This window comes from Pelophylax lessonae (genome assembly GCF_965119305.1).
Source record: "Pelophylax lessonae genome assembly, chromosome: 5".
In the NCBI taxonomy this organism is placed as follows: domain Eukaryota; kingdom Metazoa; phylum Chordata; class Amphibia; order Anura; family Ranidae; genus Pelophylax; species Pelophylax lessonae.
The window spans coordinates 65,828,164-65,852,081 of record NC_138772.1 but is presented as its reverse complement, the minus strand read 5'-3'; the positions used below and the strand labels follow the sequence as shown (position 1 = coordinate 65,852,081).

Here is a 23,918-nt window from a genome sequence, read left to right as displayed (position 1 = left end):
CAAAGATGATGCCCAATAACATCAGTTATGGGGTACAATTAATTTCAATTACACCAATGATGGGGCCCCATACCATCAGTGATGGGGCACGATTCCTCTCAATGACACCAGTGATGGGGCCCCATTACATCAGTGATGGGGCCCAATTCCTCTCAATGGCATCAACGGTGGGGCCCAATAACATCAGTGATGGGGCACAATTCCTCTCAATGGCACCAACAATGAGGCCCAATAACATCAGTGATGGGGCACAATTCCTCTCAACTGCACCAACGATGGGGCCCAATAACATCAGTGATGGGGCACAATTCCTCTCAATGGCACCAAAGATTGGGCCCCATAACATCAGTGAGGAGGCACTATTCATCTCAATGACACCAATAATGGGGCCCAATATTATCAGTGATGGGGCACAATTCCTCTCAATGACACCAATGATGGGGCCCAATGACATCAATGATGGGGCACAATTCCGCCCAGTTACACCAATAATGGGGCAAAATTACGCTCACTGAAACAAACAATGGGGAATTATTTTTGCCCACTGATGTTGGGACCTTTTTCTACTCCCACTGGCCACAGTCCAGCCCTCCTAAAGTCTAATGGACAGTAAACTGGCCCTGTGTTTAGAAGGTTTGGAGACCCCTGGCTTAAAGCAACATAGAATTACACTCTACAGCAGTGATGTCCAACCTTTTGACCTTCTTGGGCCACATTGGAAGAAGAAGAATTGTCTTGGGCCACACATAAAATAAACTAACAAGGGTAGCTGATGAGCAGAAAAAGGTTGGCAGATCACAAGTTACCTATCACGGATATGGATAAGGGTAATTCTGAGAAACTTCATTTTTTGTAATATTTTCTATAAAAGTAAAAGAGGGCATCAAAAACAAGTGCGATATTTGACACTGTTTTTGATAAAGAAACGCATCAATATCTGGTTGGAAGGATGTAGTAGCAGTTCTCGAGGTGCTCATCAGAGATTTTGGTTCTAATTTTGCCCCTCATGTTCTTCATTCTTTAATATAGGTGCTGCTGAAAACTAATGACATGAATAAGACGTGATTCTGAAGAATTGGATATTTTTCTTTGGAAGGATAAAACTTCTAAAAGTCCAAGAGACACTGTCAAATTTTTTTTGGCTGTATGTAGATACTGCCAGTGAAGTCAACCTAATGCAGCTTCCTGTGATGGGGTGGCAACAATGCTGCACTGCTCCTGAATTCAGAGCAGAGTTGCCACTCTCATGTAGGCTGTGCCTGCTTGCACTACAGTGGGAAGACAGGATGTTACAGGAGGTGTGGCTATATCGGCATTGTCACTGTTCATTCACAAGCATGTAGGTGGATCAGAAATTGGCCACACCTCATCCTGCCGACACCTTTCTGGATGGTCAGCCCTACCCGTTTTGCTAAAACCCTCCTACTGTGAGCTGCAGTGTCTGGGAGGCAGAGAATGTGAGACACAAATGAAGGAAGGATTTGGCTGACTTACAGGAATTAAATGTTTTTTGTTTACTTGTGCAGCTTGTACATCACATAGTAATTAGATTTTGTACTTGTTTAGAATGTCAGACAGGTAATTACTGTATAATCTAAGTGCAGTACCATATAAAGCAAAAAGTATAAATAACCTGGTAAGTTTAGTGGTGATTTTTGTCTTGCACTAAATATGCATTGCATCCACACTTTAGTGATCTAAAGATTAGCTGATTGTTGCTGGAAAGACATTGGCTGGTATAGAATGGTACCATTAAATTGTACAGAAATCTCCTCTGTAAACCTTTAGCGCAGATACATTCATCTGTGACAAATTCTAATCCTGGCCTTCACTTTGTGAGGAGCTATAGGCTTGACATGTTGTTTATCGTGTTCCTGCCCATTACCCTCTATACATGGCTAGACACTTGAAGAGTGAACAGTGTGCTGCATGCGCTCAGCCCAGACCATTCCCTGAAACAGTTTAGGTATAGCGATCAATAGTCATTATTCTGAAGATGAGACCTGACCTAGAGACAGTCTACTCTATAGTCCATTTAAATATATATGATTAGCCTAAAGAGACCCTGTCATCCACTTAAAAATAATGCAGTTAAAAGCAAAGGAAATTGAGTATTTCAAATGTTTACTTTAATTTTCATAAGAGCTCTTTTCACACTGAGGAGCTTTGGCGCTAAAAAAAAAAAAAAGCGTCTGAAAATCTCACGAAAACCTGAAATCAATAAATACTTTCACACTGGGGCGGTGAAAAAAATCCTGCAAGCAGCATCTTTGGAGCGCTAAAAAAAAGCGCCTTCTCCATTGAAATGAATGGGAAGCATCCGCAAAGTGCTTCAAAAGCGCTTCAAAACGGTTCTTGAAGCAGTTTTTGAGTCGCATGTCTATAAAAAAAAAGGACGCCGGAAAAGCGCCGCAAAAGCAATCAGAGTTTTATAGGCAGTTTTCAAACGCCTCAGTGTGAAAGGACTCTAAATTATTTTTTATTCACTTGCAATGTGCTTGTAAACTACTTCTTCACAAAGCGTCAATTCCCTACCACAGCCCCCTCCCTCAGTCTATGCTGGCCCAGCTCCTCAATGCCTCCCTTTACCCTACCAACATAACCCTTTATGGAGCTGATGGGAGGAATACTATAGTGACAGTCCTGACCGGACCACAGGCACACCACTTAGTAGCCTAATCTCTTCTCCTGCTGCCACTGCTGCTGTAAAACTCACAGCAGAGGGTGGGAGACACAGCGGGGTGGATTCCTCTTCTGAATATGTATCTGCCTGCTGCTGCTGTTAACTATGATTTAAAGGGGGGCGAGCTGTGTTTGTAAGGGAGGACTCTTTGGGGAGAACTTTGATATTGGGGGGGGGGGTGATGTGAGGGAGAGGCCGTAATATGGGCAGGCTTTAATGTGAGGGGGGGCAGTGATATGGGGGGGCTGTGATTTGACAAGAGAGAGCTGTGATATGGGGGGGGGGGGGGCTGTGATGTGGCAGGAAGGAGCAGTGATATGGGGGGCTGTGATGTGAAAAGGGGAACAGTGATTTTGGGGCTGTGATGTGAGAGAGGGGAGTAGTGATATGGGGGGGGCTGTGATGTGACAGGGGGAGCAGTGATATGGGGTGCTGTGATTTGACAGGGGGAGGGGGTTTTATGTGAAAGGGGGGAGCAGTGATTTTGGGGCTGTGATGTGAGAGGGGGGAGCAGTGATATGGGGGGCTGTGATGTGAGAGGGGGGGAGAAGTGATATGGGGGCTGTGATATGACGGGGGGAGGGGGTTTATGTGAAAGGGGGGAGCAGTGATATGGGGGGGATGTGATGTGAGTGGGGCAGAAGTGATATGGGGTGCTGTGAAGTGAGTGGGGACCAGTGATATGGGGGGCTGTGATGTGAGAGGGGTAAGCAGTGATATGGGGGGCTGTGATGTGAGAGGGGGAGCAGTGATATAGGGGGCTGTGATGTGACGGGGGGAGCAGTGATATGGGGGGCTGTGATGTGAGGAGGGGGGAGCTGTGATGTGGGGGGTTGTGATAGCAGGGGGGATTGTTATGTTAGGGGTGAGGGCTGTAATGTGTAATGGGGGGACGGTGATGTGAGGAGAGGGGGCTCTGATGTGAAGGGGGGGTCTATGATGGGAAGTCATAGAAAATAAATGAGATTTGGACCTCTGGAGAAAGAAAATGTTACTGACCGGACCTCCGTGAATTTTAATTCAGTACCCCTGCTATAGGGTGTTGCTCAAGTGACGGCTCTGAGTCTGCTGGGGTTGATGACATAATATATATGATTTTTGTTTTTTTAATATTTTTGTTCTTTATTAAACCTAAAATCCAAGTATAATTTTTTTGTTTTTGCATAGTTACATTTGTCCAGCTTGGGCCGGTGTAAGTATACATATTCCATGCCTCATACAATCTCTGTGGAAGCAAAAAATCACTATTAAAGCTGCACTACTACACATTGATCCTTGCTGCCCTCCAAGTTCTACCATTCAAGGAATGCCTTGCACCCTTTTTAACAAAGCGTTCTCTGATTTTTTTTTTTTCGTAGCGTGTGAAACACACTCAAAAGACTTCACCCGGTGCATAAAAAAGTGCACACACACAAACGCGAGGAACACAAAAAGTGCACAGGGTGTGCGAACACAAATGGTCTTCCCTCCAAAGAGGTAGGACCCGAACCTCGATCCCCCGGGGCGCAAGACTCCTGACAGCGATTTAAGGTACTCATGGTCTGTCTGGCCGAAACCAGACTGACCCCGTTCTTCAGGGGGACTGCCGAAACAGCCCCCACCGAGTACTAAGTAGGGCTCCCCCGAAGGGAGACCCCATGAGAGGGGGCGGGCTAAGCCAAAAGGCCATATCCTCCCCCTCCCAAGACTCAAGGCAGGGCCGGAGGACCCACACCCTACAAGTCGTGCCAGTGAAAAAAGGTGACAGAAAGTGACAAACTACAAAGAAAAAGCACACACACAAACAAAAAAGTGGGGAAGGGGAAGTGGAGAGGTGAATTAGTGCCCTTGTGAAAATACAAGGGCAGGCCTTCCGGCCGGAATAAAAATTCCTCTGGTCGAAGCCAAAAGGCCTTGCCCAAGAGGCAGGTGCTTAAAAAAAGTGTGCGTAGGTGCAGTGACCATGGTGCCGAAAAACTCAAGGCGAGCTGCCCCTTACCAGTGAGAATTAAGGCACCCCTGGGCTGCCACCCCAGGGGCACATACAATACGGGCTTTTTCTACCCCGGCCCAAAGGCCAGACCAAGTGTAGCCCTATCCTACCAGGAGGCATCAGAACTTTAGACAGCTTAGGGTGAGCCTGCCTTCAACTGGGGACAAGCCTTTTGCAAGGCCAGATTCAACCCAGGAGGAAAGGCCCTCCCACCGCCATCCGCCGTTCCTTACCAATCACATCCAGGAGCAGTACTAACCAGTCGGACAAGCTGGTTTTCTCGCTCCCTTCAAACTGGTAGGGGCGGACCCATTCAAATCAGAAGGCAATGGACCCCTCCGGCTTTCTCTGATGTGGCTTACTTCCCAGTCCCCCGGTTGTTCCGGAGCGCCCTGGTTCATTTCGGCCCCCACCGATACTAACCATCAGGTTCCATACCAACTGATAAGAACAGATACTACACTTGATCTTAGCCAAAAGGCCGAGAAGCGGTAATAAGGGTAAGGCAGAGATTGTGATGTCATCTCCCTCATCCAATCTAAGAACATTTACTAATGTGTGAAAGCATGTGGTCACATTGTTCACAGATCAGAGAGAGTCACCATTGGTGTGCAGAGATGACTGCAGGAAGAAGAAAGTAATAGATTGCACGCAAAAAACAAATCTTAGAACTTTTCAATCTGCTTTCCAATTGTAAGTGAAGCAGAAGTCACTGCTTAATGCATTTTGGGTGTATTTGCTAACATGTTGTCTGGAACTCACAGAAGCTGGACTTTGTCTTAAACAAGTTTAATAATAAATACTCAAAAATTCCCCGTGATTCTTAAAAAAACACTCTATTTACATTAGAAATACTCTAATTTTAGTCCTTACTTGCCAAATCTTCGGTTTTCTGACCCCTGTAGAAATGCTGGAAGCGGCCATCTTAGTTGTAGGCGTCTGAAGCCCGCGACATTGAGGTCCGGGATCTAGTGCAGCTGGTTACCCAGCATTCACCTCTAGTTCTTGCGCATGCACATCAGTGTCATTGCCCGGTGGTACATTATGTCTGGAAATACTGCGAGATTAGAAGATTAGGCTACCTGAAGACTCCTGGGATAGCTGACGCCGATATCCCAGGAGTCCAGGGGATTGCCTAGCGATGTAATCGCTTAGACAGCCAGGACCGCAAATTAAAAGAAAAAAAGAAAGGTACTTGTATATAATATAAAATATTGATAATCTCCATTTATTATTGTACTGCGGCGGGGCATTATGATCAGCATAAGTTGCAAATATGGGTGAAGATCTGTTGTACGGCGCAGTACCCTATATACATTTTGTTTTTTTTGTTTTTTTAAACGGTGACTGCAAACAGAGCCCCAAATAAAAAAAACAAGGTAAAAATGAATATCTCCTTAAAAGATAAAATAACAAAAATTACTTTTGCTGCTGTTTGTCTCCTTCAATCCAGAGATTTTCCCCGCAGTGCTTTTTTTTTTCTGCTGCTAGATGTGTTCAGGCTCATAGCGAACATCATTCAAGCCACTTCTGAGGACAGGTTGCCTTGGGTCTTCCCCAGCCTGTGAGAGGAGAAGCGGCACAGTGATCCTCTCTTGGTCCCTCTGCTCTCTCTTCCGATCAGCATGTTTGTCAGTACTGAATAGCTCCTTGTGTTGCTTCCTTCTCTCACACTCCAGCCCTGCTGTACAAGGACTGCAGGAGGCTAATACCAGGACAAATGCGGGTACTAACACTGCTTGCATTAAAAAAATATGTATTTTAATAATTACAGAGCTGCATTATTAGTGTCTTTTATACCTGCATAGGGTGCAGCTTTAATAACAGAACTTTGTGAAGCATAAAAATGCATTGGTAAATGGTGGTAAATAGCCTTGCACAAACATGGTCCTATTTTTTGTGTTTACTTTATGTAGCTCCTGCCTGAGAAAATAAATTCATTCATAGATCATCAAGTTATTTCTGTATTTTGTGCAAACATATGCAGGAAGTACAGAAATAACTTGGTGATCTATGAATGATAAAGCCCAAGCTGAAATTTTGAACATGCGGATACCTGGATTCGTAAAACCATAATGAAGGTAGAATTAGGTTTTCTGGGTTGGTGGAGGATTATGTTTTCATGTGTAAATTACAGAAGATCTGTTTCATAGACACATCCCGGTGCTTTAGGTGATAGAATTGACAGTAGTTCTTTCGGAATACAGCGTTTACCCAACTATATCCTTCAGATCATACTGCGTTGCCGGCAGGTGGATGACTTGAGATGCAACTGAGCGTGTGCTTATGTGCTGTGACTGTAGAACTCCCTACAACTATTTTCAGAGCAGGAGCCACTGCCTATGAGGCAAGATTATTGCAGGCTGCCATCTGGAGCCAAATGTAGGCTCCTGGGCAACCCAATGACTTGTAATAGAAACAAAAATAGTTGTTTCAAGGCAAGGCTTATGAAGACTTATGAAGATCACCTGTCACCTTCCATTTGTTGCTTTGGCTGAAAGAACTGTTGTAATGCTGGAATCATTCTGATGTCACAAGATTATATGATACACTATATTACCAAAAGTATCGGGACATCTGCCTTTACACGCACATGAACTTTAATGGCATCCCAATCTTAAGCCCCGTACACACGCACCGATTGTCGGCCGAACGATCGGCCGTCTTTTGTCCAGTGCTGTCGTGTTGGTTGAAAAGTGCTCTAGACTGCACACAAATTTTGTCGGCCAACAACAACCAACTTCAGAAGTGATGTCATGTGATGGTTAACTTTCCGTGTTTTTTTTTCTTCTCTGAGCATGCCCAGTCTTACTCATCTGGCTTTTGTTGGCCGAAATCTGTACTGACAGACAAACAATCGGCCGTTCTGATGTTGGCCAACAAAAATTTTATAGCATGCAGACCAGATTTTGTTCGGCCGAAAAGTCGCAGTCGGTTGTCGGAAACATCATACTAACAAGCCGACAATCGGCCGATCGGACGTTGGCTTAATATTTACTCTGTTGGGTTCAATATTAAGTTGGCCCACCCTTTGCAGCTATAACAGCTTCAACTCTTCTGGGAAGGCTGTCCACAAGGTTTAGGAGTGTGTCTATGGGAATGTTTGGCCATTCTTCCAAAAGCACATTTGTGAGGTCATGTACTGATGTTGGATAAGAAGGCCTGGCTCGCAGTCTCTGCTCTAATTCATCCCCAAAGTGTTCTATCAGGTTGAGGTCAGGACTCTCATTTGGTGGAGGGGGGATTATGGTGTGGGGTTGTTTTTTAGGGGTTGGGCTTGGCCCCTTAGCACCAGTGAAGGGAACTCTTAAGGCGTCAGCATACCGAGACATTTTGGACATTTTGTGAGAACAGTTTGGGGATGGCCCCTTCCTTTTCAAACATGACTGCGCACCAGCGCACAAAGCAAGGCCAATAAAGACATGGATAAGTGAGTTTGGGGTGGAGGAACTTGACTGGCCTGCACAGAGTCCTGACCTTAACCTGATAGAACACCTTTGGGATGCATTAGAGTGGAGACTGCAAGCCAGGCCTTCTTGTCCAACATCAGTGCTTGACCTCACATTATGCGCTTCCAGAAGAATAGTAAAACATTCCCATAGACACACTCCTAAACCTTGTGGACAGTCTTCCCAGAAGAGTTGAAGATTTTATAGCTGCAACGGGTGGGCCAACTCAATATTAAACCCTACAGACTGGGATGGCTTTAAAGTTCATGTGTGTGTAAATTCAGGCGCCCCAACACTTTTGGTAATATAGCGTAGTTTTGAAAACAGTTAATTAAAGGGCAAACATTGCAGCATCTCCTACCAATCCTCAGACTTGGAGAGCCATGCTAGGTGTCTGCTTAGGAACTTATAACTGTAGCCATTCTATAAATGATCTGTTCCTTTTGAAAAATGCTTTTGCTGGACAGCTTCTTGATAAAAACTCCTGATATTTTTCTTAAAGATCCCGATTTTCAGAATTACATCTTCCATTTACTAATAGAAACAGTTGACTATGTCTATCTCTATTTTTCTCAGTCTTTCTATTAAATGCTGGTTGAATGCCCTGCTGTTGCTTTACGTTGAAGTGGTTCTCCCTGCAATACTCACCTCTATTCTGGGAGTGTTACCCTTGATGCTTTGTGGGCTCATTCTCTTGCCTTCAGAGGATGAAGCTAGATGTGTCTATGCTTATTATGCCCAGATGACCTCTTGTCACGGCAATTTGCAGTTAGGGTGACAATTATGCTACAACATTAACCGATGTGGAGGTAGTGCTTGGCATAGGACTTGAAACCATAACTTGGCTAACAAACGCTTATCTGTGACAGCGCTGCACCCTAATAAAGACATCTACAGCACGGCGAGCCGGAACTTCTGCCAGAACGCCTAACGGCTCAGCGATGTGACAGAGAAGAGCTGTCAGGATCTTCCTGCATGATTGATTGTAGGGATACCACAACCAACACATCAATGCCACAATAATAAGCGCTGCTGATTACATGTTGACAACGTGTTTTAGAATTAGAATATCATGTACTCGAGGCATACCTCGCTGCATGTGCATGCTTGAAAAGACAGAAGGTGAAAGATTGATGTGTTTTATAAAGGCTTTGGGGAAGTTAAATCCTCCATTCTAGATTCTTCCTGAAGAATTGGTCCTGTTATAGCGAACTTGTGTTTATTGTAACTCCCTTAAACTACAGGCAGTCACGTATAGAAGACATCTAGATGTGCCTGCATGAAGGTTCAGTTACTTTGTAGAGCTTCTCTTATTTTTGGCATCTCTAATAAACAAATAGAGATTCAGATTAAGAGCCCATTCACACTAGCACGACTTGTGAGGCGACTTGTGTAGCCCCAGGTCGCTGGACATAACAAAAGCAATGTTAATCAATCAGTGCCGTCTTAGGCCCCGTTCACATAGGGACGATCCGACTTCGGGGGGCGACCTCCGAGGTCGCGGTGCGAGCAGCGCGCCACGACCTCGGAGCGGCCGCCACGGACTTCATAACATTGAAGTCGCCCCAAAGAAGCTCCGGACCCTTTTTCTAAGTCGGAGCGACTTGTGTCGCTCCTATTAGAACGGGTCCGCAGCTTCCCTATGGAAGGCGACCTACGGCGACCTGTGAGGCGACCAGGTCGCCTCACAGGTCGCCTTAGTGTGAACGGGGGCTTAATTGGCACTACTGAAGTCGATCCGACTTCAGAAAAGGGTCCTGTACTACTTTGAGGCGACCTGTGATCCGACTGTCCCATATACTTCAATGGGAGTCGTCTCCTTATCTTAATTGAAGCGACTTGTTATCAGACTTTCCAGGAAGAAGAAAGAGATTAGCCAGGCATTCCCCACAGACAAAGTCGCCTGTCTCTTCCAAGTCTCTTCCAAGTCTCTAAACAAGTCTCTAAACAAGTCTCTAAACAAGTCTCTTCAAGTCACGGGGCGACTTTCTGGTCGTGGTAGTGTGAACCGGCTCTTAAGGGTTTAGGCCACCCAAAAGTGATATTTTAGTAATAGGTGGAGTTTGGTGGGCTGATACTCCGGCAAGCCAGGTCACCCTGCCATAATTCCCAGCACCTCTTCTGTCTATCTGGAGGGTTTGTGCATTCCTAACTACATGTGTATGTTCCAGCTCCTGTTATATTCTCCATCTTGTCAAATAAATACACAATATAGCAAAGTAGGAACCCTTTATTATGGCAAAGAAGATGTTCCCACCTTGGAATTCAGTGCTGAAGTCTCAACAATAGAGTCTGGTTATTCACAAAAATGCTGGTTGCATTCTAATCAGTGTGTGGCTTTACCTGCTTGACAGAAGTTTATTATTAAATGGACTTCCCCACAGTGCTATCTGCTAAGCCACCTAGTTGCAAGGAAAAATTCTAATAAATAATAGTAATTTATATCTATTCTTTAAAGGACCGAAATAAAGCTTGATTGCAGCCATCCTTTAGGCATTTAGCTTCTCAAGATCTCTTGCAAAGAGAAAATGGACCAAACAGTTGTCTATCAAATGTAATGTGACATATCAGGAAATTTGGAGCTCTCAGTGACAGGTACATGCTATGAATTAGATATATATGACTTGAAAAGGCTGAGCGACCAGCGTGTCCTCGAGCGTTATGTCTGACAGTAGGTCAGGTAATAATAAAGTATAAATAAACACTACAAAATAAAATGTGGCATAGGGCCAACTGCAGGTTATAAAGTCAGTGGCTGTGCTTGTTGTATCAAATTATCGTTTCTACATTTTCATATGTGCATTAGCACAAAAAACATACTGAATGGGAAATGTAGCACTGCTATCACGCTAGATTTTAGATCACACAGCCTAGTTTTAGATTAAACATGCTAGTCTGAAGACCGAGAACTTATAGCAAACGTTTGCAAAACTTTAAACTATTATTTTTTTTTTTTTTTTCATTTAAAGTCATGACCCAAATGTACTCCCACACCTTCCACCCCCTATATCTTATCCCATTATGATTTGTTTTTTTATCATTCCTGTTGCGAGACACCGTTTTTAAAAAATCCACATGCTGTTATTAGCAGGCTTGTAAAAGTCTTGCAGGGGGTAGCTGCTGAGAGCTTATTTCCCATTGGCATAAGCATACCCCCAGAACTACATCTCCCAAAATACCTTTTCCTACACACAGTGTGTAGACCGGCTCTTGGGAGTCAAGGCAGCAGCCTTATTTTGCTGGGGAACTAAATCAAATAAATCATTGTATGTAGAGAGGGCAGGGGTAGGTAAAGCTCTGTACTCCAGCAGGCAGGGCTGGGATTCCATGCAGCAGAGGCAGCTCACATTAGAAAGTTATTGGCTCAATGGATTTCTGGTAGGATCAACAGATATTTTTCTGTACTTTCAGATTTTTTTTTTTTAAGCATTAGACCATGGGGAAATGTGCATGTATTACAGAGACTTACTGCAGGTATACACTTCCAAGATCTGTTTTCAGAACACCCAGACTGGAACCTTTTGATGTGTAAAGTTAACTGGGAACCAGAAAAATATAGAGGCCACAATCTCTACTGGATTCTTCTTTTTTTTTTTAAGTGGTTGTGAAACCTTAAATATACCCAGGGAAGTGACTGGCCTCAGGTGATACACAGAGATGTAACAATTCCTCCTACATAAGTTGTACCTCTCTCCTCTGCAGCCGTTCAAAGTGCAGAATTTATAAAGCTTGTCTGTCAGTTCAGAAAGCAGGGGGTGGAGAGCTGAAGTTACGCTCTGCAGAGATCAGTGAGGAGAACTCTGAGAGCTGATTGGCAGGAAGAGGCACACCCTTTTCACTCAGCTCACAGGAACAGAGCTGAGGCTGTCAATCTGCTGGAGCTCCCACCCCTGTCACCTTTTTTCTCTTGGTGTCAGGAAAACTTGTCAGAAGAGATTCATGCTGATACCATGACACTTAGTGCCCTTAATTGAAACAAGTACACCCTATAGAGGGATATGTTTTGTTCATATTTCATGTCTGAGGTTTACAACCACTTTAGGAAGAAAAGCAGGAACACCCAAAACTTCTAGGTAGATAGGAACAGAGTTGGGAAGTATGGTTTGGAAATCCTGCTGGTGGAACACCCTAGATATAATTAAGCCAGGGGTTGTGTCCCTTTAAAGTTAGCTGGGCAGCATATTAGCCAGTCAACTAGTCTTTTCAAGAGGTGACCATCAATAGCATCTCCCAGATTTTTTTTTATGACAATTTATTCTTACCAAACAAAAGAAAGTTGCTTGAGGCTGGCTGAATGCCTTTTAAATTCTTTATGTAAACGTTCTTTAGATTGCTGTTCAGAAGCTAAAGCTTGTGTGAGCTAGGCTTTAACCAGTTCTGGACTGCCCGCCACAGTTTTACTGCGGCAGGCAGCCCCTCCTGTACGAACTGACGTAGGACTATGTCGTCGGTCGCACGCCTGGTGCTAGGGAGCGAGCGCCCACCACCACTAGGCAGCAGGGATGCCGATGCACGGGGCAGGCCGCACCGATTGCCGCTGGTCACCTGCGATCGCTCCCCGCTGAGAAAGAACGGTCAGCTGTTGTAAACACAGCTGACCGTTCTTCTCCCTGAAATGATCACAGAGCACCTGTGATCCTTCTATATAGGATCACAGGTCTCTATGATCATTTAACAAATCCCTCCCCCACACAGTTAGAAAACACTCCCCTAGGCTTACACTTAACCCTTTGATCACCCCTGGGTTAACCCCTTCCCTGCCATTGTCATTATTACAGTAACAGTGCATATTTTTAGCACTAATCACTGTAGTATTGTCACTGCTCCCCCCAAAAGTGTCAAAAAGGTCAGTTAGGGGTCACCACCATTGCTAGTAAAAAATAAATAAATAAAAAATACATAAATCTTTCACCTAGTTTGTAGACGGGATAACTTTTGCGCAAACCAATCAAAATACACTTATTGCGATTTTTATTTATTTATTTATTTTTTTTTTTGTTTACCAAAAATATGTAGCAGAATACAAATAGGCCTAAAAGGATAAAAACATTTGTTTTCTTTTTTTTTTTGGGGGGGGGGGGGGGGATGTTCTATAGCAGAATGTGAAAGATATATTGTTTTTTTTTTTTTGGGGGTTTTTTTTTTTTTTTTTTTTCAGAATTTACGCACTTTTTTTGTTTATAGTGCAAAAAATAAAATTGCACAGGTGATCAAATACCACCAAAAGAAAGCGCTATTTGTGGGGGGAAAAAAGGACATCAATTTTATTTCGGTACAGTGTGGCACGGCCGTGCAATTTTCCGTTAAAGTAACGCAGTGCCGAATCGCAAAAAATGGCCTGGTCATTAAGGGGGCAAATCCTTCTGGTCCAGAACTGGTTAAAGAGCCAATATACTGTATCCGTCATAAGAAAAGAGCAATGATAGTCTTTAAGGCTCCTTTCAGACGGCCGCTCCGCTGCTTAAGTCCGCTGCGGGACTTTTTTTTTTTTTTTCCACGGAGCGGATGACATTTGTGTCATCCGCTCCGTGTGCCCGCATATCATCCCATCCGTTTGCAGATGATATGCGGACATAATGTAAGTATATGGCATTGCGGATGTCAGCGGATGACACCGCTGACATCCGATTTTCCTTCCTTTCCGTTTTTGGAACGGATGGAAAAATGGGGTTCTGTTCCATTCGTAAAAACGGAACAGAACTGAAAGGAGGAAAATCGGATGTCAGCGGATGGTATTCCGCTGACATCCGCAGTGCCATTCACTTACATTATGTCCGCAAATCATCCGCAAAAAAATAGGATGATTTGCGGACACACGGAGCGGCCGTGTGAAAGGACCCTAAATGGTTCTTTTTTTGTTTGTTTGTTTTTTGGGGGGGCATTTAAAAAAAGAAAACTGTAGTTGCAATAGTTTCTAGTGGATCAATAAGCTGCTGTTTCTACAATATTAAAAAAAAGGCTGCCTTACTTGACTCCCAATATACGGATATTTATTTATCTTTTTATTTGTGTGTGTGAAATGAATAGATGTGACCGGTTTAAATGGTCAATACGATTTTCTGATATTTTCCTTTTGTAATATGAATTCCTTCTTTTGTGTCTTGTAGCCTCTATGGACGACACATGCAAGCAAACCCAGAGCCCCCAAAGAAGAACAATGACAAATCTAAGAAGATCAGTCGCAAGCCCTTGGCAGCCAAGAATAAATAGATTTCTGATAGGTGCCATATTTTCACGGCCTGTCTGCATGTGCCTAATTATTTCTATTTATTTCCTTGAAAGGAAGAAACTGCCATTACTCTAGGCCATGAGAATTGACCTTGTTTGCCTTATATATATTGCGCTGTTGAACAAGCATTATACGTTATGCATCTATAACTGTTACACTTTTATATTTATATACATATTGTCAGGTAATAACAGATAGGCTTGCCTTTAATTATACATTTCACAAACATTATTTTTTGTATCCTTTTCTGATGGTTTTACTGTATGTACTCGACTTTAATAAGAAATTTTACCCAAAGCTATTGTATAGTGATGAAAAATTCTATTTGTGAATTTGATTGCATTTGAAGATCTTTTTGATTTCTGAAGGATCATACAATTCATGAGTCGTGATTGTCTAAATGAGTTAATTGCTTTGATTCTCTGCAGGTCAGACAGATCTACTTGCAAATGTTCAGTTGAATGAAAATGTGCTAATTTCCGGTTTGTGTAATCTGATAATCATTAACTGCCACTTTTAGGCCTCTTTCACACGGGCGATCCGATACGGTCCTGTCCGTGAAGTCCGGATCGATGGAAACCCTATTTTCCATCAGTCTGGAGGATCGGATGAGAATGGACAGGCGGTCCGTTCTCATCCGATCTCCCCATAGAGGACAGTGGGGATCTGACAGCTGCGTCTCCGCACACAGAGCAGGGACGGAGCTGTCATCCGCCTGCTCAGCGGGGATCGGCGGATCGATCCCCCACTGAGCAGAACAGACTCCGTCGGGCGGTGCGCCCGTGTGAAAGGGGCCTTACTCTTCTTAAACACCCTGGACACAGTGGCAGTTATCAGCCCTCAGCTCAGGAAAGAGAACAGGTCATTTTCCATGGAAGCCTTACAGCCTGACACTGGCCCGACATTTCTTCTTTGACAGGAAGAGGGTACAAGTGAATAACAGGGCAAACACGTTAATCTCTATGGTGAGGCTACAAGATTAGAACAGTTTAGGAGTGGAGATTCAATGTTTTACCAATGCCCTTTCTTGGCTAGTTCTCATTTAAGGCCTCATGCACACTGCAGCTCAAAAAAGCTGCTTCTTCAGGCGTTTGGGCTTTTTTTCTCTGCCTGCAAACTCCCCTTTCATGTTGACCTATGTGTCAATGCACACGATAGGCATCTTCAGGAGTTTAGTGGGGGGGGGGGGGGGGGGGGTTTACAGTTAGCAAAAAAAAAACATCACTTGTGCTTTCAGGAGAAGCGCTTTTGAGCATATAAAACACACAAAAGCTCCTTAACATGCATTAACGCTGGGCACATTCTCATGTAATGCATTCTATTGGCCAGTATTCTGGGCAATCAAATGTACTAATGGCAGACGCGTGAAAGCGCATAATGCAAGATGCGTCTTTTAACGCGTTTTTGCTGCTGCTAAACTCCTGTGGGAGAAAAAGTGTGTCGAGCATACAGTGTGCATAAGCCGTTAAAGTTTAATTCCAGCCAAACCTTTAAAGACATCACTGTGTTCCTGTATGTAAGAAGTCACAAAATCATTCCTCAAGCCAGCTAGCGTTGGTGTTAGCCCCAATGGTTATAGATTATTTTCCTCTGTAATAAGGAAAGTTAATATCTTACATATCAAATCACAATGTGATCAGTCTAGTATTGCCATTATGCTGAAGTTCTAAGGCTTTCATGTGACCTGTTGTATCTGCCCCCAGTCTGCAGCAGCTGGAGACTGTAGCAAAGCAAGGAACTGAGTGGGTTGTAGGATCTCCTAATAAATATCACTTAAAATGGGTCATCTGGCCATCAGGTGCCACTTTGTCGTAAAAACATGGACCATCTGTCAAGTAAAATAAAGCTTATTATTATAACTTGTTAATTATGGGACCAAGATTTAAGGCTAGTGCACATGGGCCCAGTGTGTCCCCTGGTGCTCTGATGTGTGCCAGTGTGTACAAACTGCCCCACATTCACTTCTGTGTTTAGCACAGGCTGACACACAGTGCTGGGTAGCAGATACAGGTGCTGTGTATAGTTCATGTCCACTTTTAGCATGCTTTACATTCACATACAGGTAAGTGGTGGCTGTCTTGTATGCACCAACACACTTTAGAGCTGAGTGCTATAATGAACATTTGTGTTTCTCCAGAGACCATTAATGGCCACTTGTTCAGACCATTATAGGGCAGTTGTAAGGCTGGATTCACACTTCTATAATCAGAAATGCATCCATTTTTCTGGGCACTTTTGACACATTTTTGAACACTTACTGTAACGTTCATTGCATTTTACGCTAGCATTTAGATGCACGTTCCAATATGTTGGCAGCGTTGTTTCATGCGTGTAAACACACAGTAGATATTCTTTTCATGTACAGTGCAAACAAGAATGGTGTCCATTGTAGCAGTGATGGTATTCAAATACCTTGCATGGTACCCCATGAGCCCTGAAACTTATGAAACCCTCACGATACAAATCCAGGCCAGCTCCCATGGTTCCAGAGTCTCATAATATTGCAAGCATTATTACCATATTGTTTAAGTTCACATGGCTCATAATTTGGTCCTGCTATATCCTATACCTGCCTATTCATTCTGGAGGCTTTGCATTTTAGTTAGGGGCCAAAAGACGACAGGACTGATGGCTGCAAGCACTGATCTGTGTATTCTGGTGGCACCAGAATACAAAAGCGCAGCAGGGGAGATCTCTGCATCACACATCTATGTGTTTATGTGGGGATCTGTCAGTGTTTTTATTTTTTTTGCTCAACCCACTGGTTGAACAAAATAAAACAAAACAGAAGGTGTATACCCAGCTCAAGGTCCTCACTACAATAGATATCAGGGTTTCCTGGATGCCGTACAAGGTGTACGGTATGTGAGCACATCTGAAGATCCATTTGGATATTTGCTTTCTAACACTGCTACTTTTTTACTGTTATAAACTGACCTCAAGCACTCTGCAAATATATTGAATTTGCCTTTTTTGCTAGAGTTGGGAATGGTTAGAACCTATGTCAAGTTTCGGGTTTCTGTAACCATTGATAACATTTTTCTTCACTTTCTGTGTGGTCATTCAGACAGGAGGTGAGAAAATAATTTCACCAGGAGCACAGACAGTAAAAAGTGATTGTTTTAAAAATAAGTGGGGAGGGATAAGGATCTCTTCTATTGTCATCTATGTCACCATTTAAGAGAGATTCTCACCTACTGTTTGGTCATTAGGATAGGAAGCGAGGTAAAATCACAGGTGGCATTAAACATTTGCCAGAGGTTATATCCATTTGACATTCAAACCAAAAACATTTTTTTTTTTTCACGAGCATGAACATGGGGTCACACAGAGGATAAAGTATTATAACAATGTGAATTTGGTAATATTTGGGGGATCTGAAGACTCAAAGCTCTACAAATTTTACTGTTCTCCAGAGGCTATCGGAGTAAAATTAAATGCGACAAGTTCTCTCTAAAAATCTGTTAAATCCGTGCTATGTAAAAAAACTACACGACCTGGACCTTTACATGAAAAGCATTTGCATCCAATATATTTCCTCATTCTTTTTGTATCCTTGGTAAAATCTAAGCTTGGTTAAAATCTAAGCTTGGTTATAATGCCATAAAAGACCTCCTTTGTTCTGTATGACTGCAAGATGTATAGACCAGGATGAGTTTTTGTGTTGGGTATTCTTGTAAACTAATCGCTAAACATATTGCAAAAAATAAAAAAAAGTCCACTTGCTATATAAAAAGTTGTTGTCTTTTTAATGTATACATTGTCAAATATATGTTATTACATGCATCCACACACATAATTTACATGTGTGCAACCTGAGTTAATAGAGGTCACTCTTTGGAAGGATGGTGAAGGTTTGAAGAATGTGACTTGTTTTAGAATTAGGGTGCTGCATTTATGTTCTGGTGCTAGAGAGGCAAAGAACTAAATGGGTCAGGTGATCTCCCATCAAAAGCCACTTGGAATGGGTCTTGTGATGTATCATTAGGTGCCACTTCATCCCAAAATCTGTAACACGTCTGTCAAGTAAATGTAATCATTAAGCTTTGCAATTATAGGACCACAATATAATGCTCTGAAGAAATGAAGATTGTCACTTGGTGCTTTAAAAGAGCCTGTCGCAAAACCATTCATTTCAACAAAAGTCTTCCTGTAAAGGTGTATTTGCATTTAACATATATTTTAGGCACATTATTTACCCACACGTAAAGATCCTGAGGCTTCTACTGGGTATTGTCATCTTGGCTGTGATGTCAGCAGTCCTTTTCAGATCCAAAGCTGTCCCTTAGAGTGACTTTTAATAGGCTTTATGATTTTAACTGTACATCAATAAAGTTCGGATTTTTATAAATAAAAGGTTGTTGTGGTGCCCATAAAGTCCATGGACTATGGTCCGAAAAACCCTTTTTTGTATAATTTTTTTTTGGCAGCATCTTTCCCCTTTGGGAGAACCAATAGAACAGGTAGACTAGTTGCCAAATTTAATTTAAATTCAAAAGGTTAATATTTATAAGTAGTATAAATATCATGTCCCCCATAATTCAGCAAACTTATTCTATTAACCTGCCTTCAATTTTTTACCTCCTATCCTCTTATTTCCAAATTGCACCATATACAGCAGGGAAAATAATTATTTGATCCCCTGCAGAATTTGTACATTTGCCCACTTGCAAAGAAATGAAGGGTCTATAATTTTTATCATAGGTTTATAGTAGAGACAGAATATCAACCAGAAACCCAGAAAAAAAAACACATGTTACGAATGTTATAAACTGAGTCGAAGTGCAGTGAGTAAAATAAGTATTTCATCCCCAAGCAAAACATGACTTAGCACTTGTTGGTAAGCACAGAGATGAGACATTTCTTGTAGTTGGTTACCAGGTTTGCACACATCTCAGGAGGGATTTTGGTCCACTCTTCTTTACAGATCTTCTCTAAATCCTTAAGGTTTCTTGGCTGTCACTTGGCAACTTGAAGTTTCAGCTCCCTCCATACATTTTCTATAGGATTAAGGTCTGAACACTGACCAGGCCATTCCATGACCTTAATGTGTTTCTTCTTGAACCACTCCTTTGTTGCCTTGGTGGTATGTTTTGGGTCATTGTCATGCTGGAAGACCCATCTGTGATCCATCTACAGTGTTCTGGGAAGAAGGTGGTTCTCATCCAAGATTTTACAATACATGGCCCCATCCATTGGCCCCTCAATGCAACAAAGCCAGCCTGTACCGTTAGCAGAGAAACCGCCCCAAAGCATAATGTTTCCACCTTCTAGCTTGACTTTAGGGATGGTGTTCTTAGGGTCATAGTCAGCATTTTTCTTCCTCCAAACACGGCGAGTTGAGTTAATGCCAAAGAGCTCAATTTTGGCCTCATTTGACCACAACGCTTTTTCCCAATCCCCTGAATCATTTAGACGTTCATTGCCAAAATTCAAACGGGCCTGTAGATGTGCCTTCTTGAAGGAGGGGGATCTTGCGGGGCACCGCAGGATTTCAATCCATGGTGGTGTATTGTGTTACCAATGGTTTGTTTATTGACTGTGGTGGTCCCAACTGGCTTGGGATCATTCACAAACTCCTCCCGTGTAGTTCTGTCTGATCCCTCACTTTTCTCATCATCACCCTTACCCCATGAGGTGAAATCATGCATGGAGCTCCAGACTGAGGGCGATTGATGGTTATTTTGCATTTCTTTCATTTGCAAATAATCAATCCAACAGTTGTCTCCTTCTCCCCAAGCTTCTTGCTAATTGTCTTGTAGCCCATTCCAGCCTTGTGCAGGTTTACAATCTTGTCCCTGATGTCCTTTGACCACTCTTTGGTCTTGCCCATTTGGACAAGTGTCTTATACATAAAGAGTTATCGTTAGCACCTTTTTAAATTGGCAGGACTAATCTATGTACCACATGAGCACATACTGTAGCCAATCTGTGGGAACCAGAATTATTGTGGGTAGGGGATCAAATACTTATTTTACTCACTGAACTGCAACTCAATTTATAAAATTTGTATTGTGTTTTTTATGGATTTTTGGTTGATATTCTGTCTCTATCATTTAAAATACACCTATGATAAAAAACACTTTGGAACCTTAATTTCTTTGTGAGTGGGCAAACTTACAAAATTTGCAGGGGATCAAATAATTATTTTCCCAACTCCAATCCTTGTACAGCACCAATCAGCCTGTATAGTTTACCTATTGTTCCCAGGCTGTGTAGAAGATGGCATATGTGACGCGTACCTGATTTAATGAGTGCAATAACTTCCAACACTAATAAAACATGAAGGAGCCATAAAAATAGCCACTGAGGTTGCATAACATTGCAGGATCTGTGCCTGATGAGCTGTGTGTTTGCTATTAACCTGCCTGTATAAACCATAGCAATTACATAATTGTAATGTAGTCTTTTGTAATTATTTTAATGATCCAAGTTTTGTGGCCCCAAATGAATTAATACGCTATAAGCATGGAAATATTGTTTTGCTCATTCAGAGCTGTCGTCCATGCCTTTTTGTAAATAGACTTAGCAGGTCATTATTTCCCCTGTTATTTCATGTCTTTTTTAAGTTTGAAGGCTGACCATGAAAACACAGTTCTTCCCACAGGGAACCATTGTATGTTATCGGTGTTCTGCAATACCAGATTTTACCAGCAGGGGAAATTAGGAAATTATAGCACTGAGTCAATGTGTAGGAGCTCTGTGCAGAGGGACCTCTTTGCCGTAATAAATGGAAAGGTCCTATAAGTGATTTTCAGGTTTCCTGTCTTTAAGGTGAACTTGTAAGACTGACAAAAAAAGTTCAAACCAAACTCTGTATCAGGAGTCATACGGGTTTCAGTCTCAACTTTACCACACCCCCCTGCTGTTGGAGGCCGCCTGAAATTCTTGCCTAATGCAGACATGTTTTTTTAAAGTCCTTGTCTTAGGTTGGGATTGGTCATTGAGCACTGCATATGGGGAGGCAGAGGGTGGTGAACATGTGTTACCGGTAAGCATCAAGTGTTTGGGGGGTTTCAGCTGCATGTCTGGGCAGCAGAACAGCAGTTTAAAGGTAAGCCCTAGGACCTTTATGATGCTTGCTGAACAGGGTCAGGCTAATGCCCCGTACACACGTGCAGATTATCTGAAGACTTTTGTCTGTAGACTTACCAAAACCATATAATATGAGGTCAAACCTAAACACTTTCAATTTGTATGCAATCCGGCAGGCCCTTGCACTACATAGAAAGGGTAAATCTGAAGACAAAAGTCTTCAGATAATCTGCACGTGTGTACGGGGCATTACTTGGACTTCTCAAACACAAAAAAACTCCATGCAGCTGTAGCTCGGTAATATATAGACTGGAAGGTGGCTTCAAAGAGGCTTCAAAGCATCAGCTGCACTATTTCTAATCAGAAAAAAATTTGGTTTTGCTTCCTTACAACTAAAGGCCCGTACACACGTACCGATCGTCGGCATACAAACGTCGGTGGACGAAGGATCTGCCGATTGTACGCGTGTTAGTATGGTGCCTCCGACAGATGTCTGCGCACAATCCGCGGACAAAAGTCTTTCTTGCAAACATGAAAATATTTGTATGCCGACACCAGAACGGACGATTGTTCGCCTGTCAGTACACAATTCTGCCGACACACAGCTACAAATCCCAACACGCATGATCAAACCAAATGAGTTCCCGGAAGAATTTTCTCTAGTAAACTCAACATTTTATTCAGAAAGAACTTTCGGCTCGCGGAAGTCCAAGAAATAGGTGAAATGCGGAGCACATGCTCATCTTGATAAATGTGAGAAGAAGGAAGATGCTGCTCATAATGCCATACTTTTCTAATAAAAAGGCATGTGTTCTGTTATGATGAAGATAATGTTTGTCTATTCTATCTGTTCTATCAAATTTTAGAATTAAATAATTTGAACTCTTCACCATTATTTTTGTATTTTCACACCAAAGATCTAACTATTGATATGACCCTTTATTCTTTTATGAATTAATGTCTAAAACATATTTTTCAGGTTATGCACAATATTAAACATGTTAACAAATTCTGATAGGCCATTTTTTATTTTCAATTTTCTTTATTTTTTGGATCTCAGCAAAAAAAAAACAAAGCAAACATCAATACTTTCCGTATAATAAACTAAACATAAAAAAGTTCCATTTGGACAAAATTAAACTAGAAACTGGCAAACAGGGGTAAAATAAATAATAGGGGGTTACACAAATTAAAGTTGCTGGTAACTGTAATCAGGTTGCCATGAGGGCAGGTTTGGATCCTGCTGGCCATATTGCCACTGGCCATGTGGCATTTGGCGAGGTGGTGGGTGTTGTGGAGGTGGAGGTGGAGGTGGAGGTGGAGGGCACGGGTGCTCCTGGCATGCGTGGCTGTGCTCAGTAAGTATGCCGTTTTCTGCGTTTTGCAGCACATCCAGAATAATTTTTCTGGCATACTGACACTGCCTGAGGTCCACCTTATCCAGGATTTTGGCAGTCATATTCCCGAAGGACTCATTGGCCTCCGGTTTCCGACGTAGGGCTATGGTGGCCTCCTGGATAAACTCGTCGGTGATGTCATCCACGTGCTTCCTCTTTTGCCTCCGTTTGACAGGAGGAGGTGGTGGTGGAAAGAGTTCCGCAGGCTCCTCAGGCTCCACAGGCTCCCCAGGCTCCTGGCTGCAACCTGGCTCCTCCTCAGTGACACTTCCCTGTTGATGAAATGAACAATTGATTAGAATGTTATAGTGTATATAAAAATGCATGTTTGTTATATTATTGTGAACAAATAGCAGACTTTACATACAGTGGCATATCTAGGGTCTCCAGTGCCCTTGTTGAGGAGCTGTATTTGGCAACAACCCCCCCCCCCCCCCCAAGATCAATGTAAAACTGTAACCCACCCCCCCAAAAAAAAATTAAAGGGCATTAAAAGTTTCTAATTTGCCCCTTGTTTGCCCAGTGTAGAGCTCTCTAGTGGGCAATCATTGTCTCAGGTGTGAAAAAGAAAGAGGGGGTTGAGAGCTAGAGAGAGGGAGAGAAAGAGGGGGTGTGAGAGAGAGAGGAGGGGGTTGCAGAGAGAGAGGGGCCTGAACTTGCAGAGGACTTGATGTAGGGCATTGAGGGTGAAGCAGTGCAGGGAAACATGAATAAGGAAGCCACCTGCCTTGCTGACCCAGAGTGAGAGACCAGAGACATGGAAGCAAGGATGGATGGATCATTTGCAGGAGCTGTTAGTTTTGTATTAAAAAAGGTTGAGCCAGAGGAATGCTGAGGCTACAGCAGTGTTTGTTAGGACCAGAGGTGTGCTGGGGATGCAGCAGTGTTTGTAAGACCAGAGGTGTGCTGGGGATGCAGTGAGAGGCAGTCTCAGTCTCCTGGTCTTTTGGCTCAGCTGCTCTCAATGTTTTACACCTGCATGAAGCAGCTCTCAATGTTTTACACCTGCATGAAGCTGCTCTCAATGTTTTACACCTGCATGAAGCAGCTCTCAATGTTTTACACCTGCATGAAGCTGCTCTCAATGTTTTACACCTGCATGAAGCAGCTCTCAATGTTTTACACCTGCATGAATCCGCCTGCAAACTGGGGG

General features: G+C 42.9%; 1 protein-coding gene across 1 annotated transcript in view; it reads left to right on the top strand.

The window, feature by feature from the left end:
* Positions 1-14,620, top strand: part of RSU1 (Ras suppressor protein 1) — a 281,415-nt gene extending 266,795 nt beyond the window's left edge. Inside the window, exon 9 of the mRNA XM_082257310.1 lies at positions 14,212-14,620. Coding sequence (XP_082113436.1) covers positions 14,212-14,314 — 103 coding nt within the window. The 3' untranslated portion in view covers positions 14,315-14,620. The remainder of the gene's footprint in view (positions 1-14,211) is intronic.
* The last annotated feature ends 9,298 nt before the right edge of the window (positions 14,621-23,918 follow it).